At 39.8% G+C, this 6,000-nt stretch overlaps 1 protein-coding gene across 1 annotated transcript in view; it reads left to right on the top strand.

The window, feature by feature from the left end:
- The window catches only part of boca (LDLR chaperone boca), a 28,603-nt gene that overhangs the window by 481 nt on the left and 22,122 nt on the right, over positions 1–6,000 (top strand). Inside the window, exons 2-3 of the mRNA XM_070102932.1 lie at positions 4,404–4,474; positions 4,563–4,798. Coding sequence (XP_069959033.1) covers positions 4,404–4,474; positions 4,563–4,798 — 307 coding nt within the window. The remainder of the gene's footprint in view (positions 1–4,403; positions 4,475–4,562; positions 4,799–6,000) is intronic.

Raw genomic sequence — 6,000 nt, 5'->3', positions numbered from 1 at the left:
ATTTCTTCAAATCCTGTCTTGGTTTGATATTCTCTTCATATTAATTATAACCCCTCTTCATTCCTGTTTTCCATGTGCTCACTACACTCATATCTACACTAATCCTATGTCTTTCCAGAATGCAAATTCAGTGCCCTCAGCTTATCTTCATAGGAAAAGTTTTTGATGCAGTTGAAAAACTTCATTCTTTTCTGTAAATTTTCCAGTGCATTTATGTTTATTTTATAATATGGAGACCAGAGCCAAGCAGCATAATATAAGAGGCCATACCAAAGATTTAATTTTTAACTGAAGGTAGTATTTTAACTTGGTGCGACTATTTATTTTTATTTTGTATTATTCATGCTATTTGGTTTTTTTTTGCTGAATTTAACTTGGATGTTCTTTGTTATACAGTGGTCCCTCGTTGTTCGTAATTAATCCGTTCCTGGAGCTGTTACTATAAACGAAATTTACGATTTACGAATCAATTTTCCCCATAAGAAATAATGTAAATACAATTAATCCGTTCCTGACACCCAGAAGTATTAAAACAAAAAACTTTTTAACATGAAATGTACATGTAGTACATAAACAATACAATGGGAAATGATGAATGAAACATTAACAGCATAACACTTACCTTTATTGGAGATTCTTCTTAGTGTATGGGAGACTGGAGGAGGAGAGAGAGTGGATTGTTTATAGTTTGGAAGGGGAATCCCCTTCCATCAACACCTCAGGTACCATTTGCTTTTCTGGGGTTGCTTCTCTTCTCTGTTTCTTAATGCCACTAGGACCACCTTGAGAGTCACTGGAGTCCTGTCTCACAAAATAACTGTGGAGAGAGCTCTGTTTCTGGTGTCTCTTTAACACTTCCCTAAAATGGCCCAAGACTTTGTCACTGTACATGTTGCCAACCTGGCTTGCAACAACCTTGTTAGGGTGATGTTTCTCCATAAAGCTTTCCATCTTACCCCATATAGTAAAAGTCTCTTTAATTTCTGAAGAAGGCACCTTCTTCCATCCCTCTTCCTCCTCCTCTGCAGCAAGATTCTGAGCTGCGATGTGTTACTCTTCCTGCTGAAGCTCTTGCAGCTCCTCAGTGGTGAGCTCTTCATTGTGGTCTTCCACCAATTCTTCCACATCCTCCAAACTCACATCCAACCCCATGGAACTCCCCAGTGCCACAATTGATTTTACAACAGACATAGGTTCATTAGGGTCAGTCCCAAATCCTTCAAAATCCCTCTTGTCGACACAATCTGGCCACAATTTTCTCCAGGCAGAGTTCAAAGTCCTGGTAGTCACTCTCTCCCAAGCCATACCTATAAGGGTTATGCAGTGGAGGATGCTGAAGTGTTCTCTCCAAAATTCCCTTAGGGTCAAGTGAGTGTCTGTGGTCACAGTCAAGCACCTGTGAAACATTGCTTTTGTGTAGAGTTTTTTAAAGTTTGCAATAACCTGCTGGTCCATGGGTTGGAGGAGAGGGGTGGTATTCGGGGGCAAGAACTTTACTGTGATGAACCCAAACTCCTCGAAAATTAGGTCATCCAAGTTTGGAGGATGAGCAGGTGCATTGTCCATTACTAGCACGCACTTGAGATCCAGCCTTTGCTGGCCATAAATTCACTCACTTCACCACTATTTGCAGGCAATTTCTTCACCAAATCTTCACGCAACTGCCTAGCCTTTTCACAAATAAACAAAGTCATAAGAGTATCTCCTGCTAATTGTTTCTCATGTATCCACACCAATAATAACTTCTCAACCTCTTCCAGTACTGGTGATCTCATTTTTGTCAGCATAGTTACTCCCTTTGCAACAACAGCATCCTTTATTTAATTTTTCTTGGCCACTATGGAGCATAAGGTTGTGTTGGGTTTCTTATACATCCTGGACAGTTCGGCCACACTTGTACCACTTTCATATTGTTCAATGATGGTTTTCTTAAATTCAATCGTATTTCTCACCTTTACCACAGGCTTGGCACTAGGAGCTTTCTTTGGAGCCATGGTAGCTTATTTAGTACTTGCAAGCACTAAAATAAATGGAATATTATGAAATATTTCACTGGAGCACGCGAAGGGACCTTGGCTCGCTGGTAAACAATGCCAGACTGGCTGCCGCCCTGGCCCATGCCGTGCGTACGCGTCCCGGACGAACTACGACTCGCGAGTCAACCTATGAAAAACGAGTCCATGTTTATACGAAAATACCCCTATGACTGGCGAATTTTACGATTGCTGGGAACTACGAAAAGCGGGGGACCACTGTATTTACTTTTTATTGCCACGATTGCTGAGTTATCACTCAGGTCATTATTATTCAAATCTCAAAGCCTACTTTCTAAGTTATCCCAAAATACATCATTGAAAGTAATGTCTAATAACTACATAATTTATTGTGCAGTGCAGTAGTTGTATTACTGAAAACCTATACAGTGGTCCCTTGAGTTACAATATTAATTTGTTCCAGAGGACTTATTGTACCTCAGAACTATTGTAATTCAAACACCAAAATACATGGTTTTATAGTAATTCATTCCAAGACCTCAGAAATGCAACTTTTACTGTACCTTGGACTTGAAGAGTTGATAGTGTGGTGGTGGGGGAGAGGGTGGAGAAGAGGTAACTGGTTAAAAGGAGAAGCTCCTAACAATTACCACCTGGAAAACTTGTCCAGAGTTGCTTATTTCTGTCGCTTTCTTCTGAAGCTTTTAAAATAAGATGAAATGTTATCTTCAAAAACTGGGAAAGTTGTGTTCTGTTTTTTCAGTGTCCAGGTGCTTTGATTTTTTCATGCCTTCCCAATGAGTAAACAACTGAATTCTGTCAGCCACTGTAATATTCTTTAATTTCTTTTTACTTCATAATGGGTCATAACTGTACAATGATCGGTGTTATTAGGCAGCTCGTCAACACTTATCATCGCAAACAAGTGTTAATTGTAGAAAACCACCCTAGTGCACCAATACACTAATTCTAACTCCATGTTTTTTCACAATTTTTTTGCTTGATCTTCAGAGAAATATCCTGTTTTCTACACGATAGGGGCCATGATGATTTGGTAACACACAGTTAACTCAAATGCAGTTGTATAAGGTAACTTCAAACTGAAGTTACCTTATACAACTTCCGTTGGTTGAGATGCTATCATAAAGACATTCATTCTCATTGTTGATTGGCTAAGGAACACCGCCACAGATGCTCCTATTGGCTCAGATGCTGCCCAAGAGGCAAGCTGCTGCATCTCTGATTGGTTGAGACCCACTCACACGTGCCAACCATCGTACACACATCATATGGCAATTCAAAACTAAATTCTTTTGAGGGTATATCATAACAAAAAATTATTGTAACTCAGTGTACCACTGTCTACTAACAATCTGTTATGTAAAAACTGAAGACTGTAATATACAGTAAGTGCTATGTTCCAGACGTCTGTAAATCATTCTCCCAAAAATTGGTTGTACAACATGCAATAGTACTGTATGACTTGCATTCTAGTAGCCCTGGCTTCCTGAAGTGTAATACCTTGCAGAGGCAGGATGTTCATTTTGTAGTTATAAGAGTCTTAAGATGTTTATCTCTTATCTTAGTGTAATCATATTTTTTTTTGTGTGCTTGTTTGCTTTTTTTTGTTTGATTTATTGGTTTATTTTGGTATATATGATGGTGGCTTCATTGTTAATTTATTAGCATGTTCTTCTTGGATTTAATTTTCATATGTTAGTGTAATTTGCATACTAAGAGCTGTTAAGATAAGACGACATTTGTTTGGATTTTTGACCCGGAGGGTTATCCACTCAGGATAAACCAAGAAAGTCAGTGTGTTATAGAGGACTGTCTTCTTTCTGTTGTCGTCCTTCAGTCTTGTCCCCAAAATGTGACCCACACAAGTCGACTAACACCCAGGTACCTACTTACTGTTAGGTGAACAAAGACAGCAAGTGTAAGGAAACATGCCCAACATTTCCACATGTTGGGTATCGAACCATGGACACTGAGAGGTGAGAGAGTTGCCAACCAAGCCATGGGACATGGTTATCTTACCACTACTATTTTTCAAAGCCCAGACCTATCTTAATGTATTTTACCTCCCTCCCTCCCAGGGATGCATCCCCCACTAGTCTAATACCCAGGTAACTGCGTACTACTAGATGAACAGGGGCAACAGATAAAAAGGCAATGCCTCCCATGTCTTCACTCTTGTCAGGATTGAGCTAGTCCTTCAAGTGCAAGCAGTCATGAGCTGCCTTTTACTCTCTTAAGCCCTAAATGAGAATCCATGACAGTACAGAAATTTATATTGCTTGAGGGGGGGGGGCAAATTATTCTGTAATATGTCTGCATTATGGAACCCTGCTTAAATTTATATAGCTTATGAATGCTAGTATAATTTGTCCCACACCTTCATTTCAGCTTTGAGGTTGGGATCTATTTTAAGGAAACAGCAGAATCCTGTATTGTTTAGAAAATTTTCCTATGATTTAGTGAGTATGTATTCACCTTCATGCTGTATTACCCACTTCTTTTCTGGGGAATTTTTTTTAATGTGCTTAACAAAACATTTTTGTTTAGGAAGAGGAAGAGCCACTGCCAGAGGATGAACTTCCAGAGCATCTCAGACCTCAGCCTAAGCTACATTTTGATCCCTCGAATATTGGAGATCCAGAAGAACTCCTAAAAATGAGCAAGAAGGGTCGTACACTGATGATGTTTGTTCAAGTTAAGGAAGAGTTGAGTCCTGAACAGGCTGAAGATGTTACAAAGCTCTGGCAGGGTTCCCTGTACAACAACCACATACAAGCAGAGAGGTAAATGTATACATGTACTTTAAAAATTCTTTCCTAAAGTAATATACAGACTCTCCTCACTCAACAATGGAATTCTGTTCCTAAGACCACGTCATTCAGTGAATTCATCGCTAAGTGAGAGGCATACTATAATGGTAGTGGGTTTGTCAGCCATTTTTTATATTATTTTAATGTCGCCTTTGCACCATTTATAACATTTCTGGTATATCTTTAACCCGTAAACGGTCCAAACGTACATATACGTTTTTTCAACATTTGAAAATATGTAAAAAAAGTAGATCTTTCTCTCTTTTTTTTTATATATTTGAAAATATGTAAAAAAAACGTAGATCTACTTTTGGAGCACTACACATGTGAACATAGATCTGCTTGGACCATTTACGGGTTAAAGAGGAAATCAGCTCTAATATACATTAGTTATAAATACTGGTAAGATGCATCGAGCCAATAAAGCACCTAAACTACTGGGAATGCCTTCAAGTCTTGAACATGTACTCATTGGAGCAGAGGAGAGAGAGAGAGAGATACATGATAATGTATACCTGGAAAATACTCAAGGGCCTGGTCCCAAATATGCATATTGCCATAACATACTGGAATGAGAGATATGGGAGGAAGTGTAAAGTAAACCCAGTGAAGAGCAGGGGTGCGGTGGGGACAATAAGGGAACACTATGTCAACATCTGGGGTCCCAGACTATTCAACATCTTACCAGAAAATGTCAGAAACACAGCTGGGACAAATGTAGAAGCCTTCAAGAGGAAACTGGACAAGTATCTTCACCAGGTGCCAGATGGATATGTAGAGCAGTGGGCCTCCAGCAGCAACAGCTTGGTTGACCAGGCAAGCACCAGACGAGCCTGGCCCATGGCCGGGCTCGGAGAGTAGTTAAACTCTTAAAACGCTTCAAAGGTATATCAAGGGTAAAGGTAGAGAGTCCATCGTAAGTCCAAGGCTTCGGTAAACGAGTACATCACTAAGTGAGGAGAGGGTGTACTGTATTGCCTTGGTAAAAAAAAACTACTGTACCATTGTTCCTGTATTACCTAGATATACAGTGGAACCTCTACTTGCGAGCGTGTCCATGTACTCGTTTTTCCAAATACAAGCAGTCGATGGGTCGATTTTTTGCTTCCATACGTGAGCAAAATTTCCATAAGCGAGCAGACCTTGAGACAGGTTCCTTGACACTGGTGAGGGGC

The sequence above is a fragment of the Cherax quadricarinatus genome, chromosome 84 (assembly GCF_038502225.1).
Source record: "Cherax quadricarinatus isolate ZL_2023a chromosome 84, ASM3850222v1, whole genome shotgun sequence".
Classification (NCBI taxonomy): Eukaryota; Metazoa; Arthropoda; class Malacostraca; order Decapoda; family Parastacidae; genus Cherax; species Cherax quadricarinatus.
This window is presented reverse-complemented; position numbering and strand designations above follow the sequence as displayed.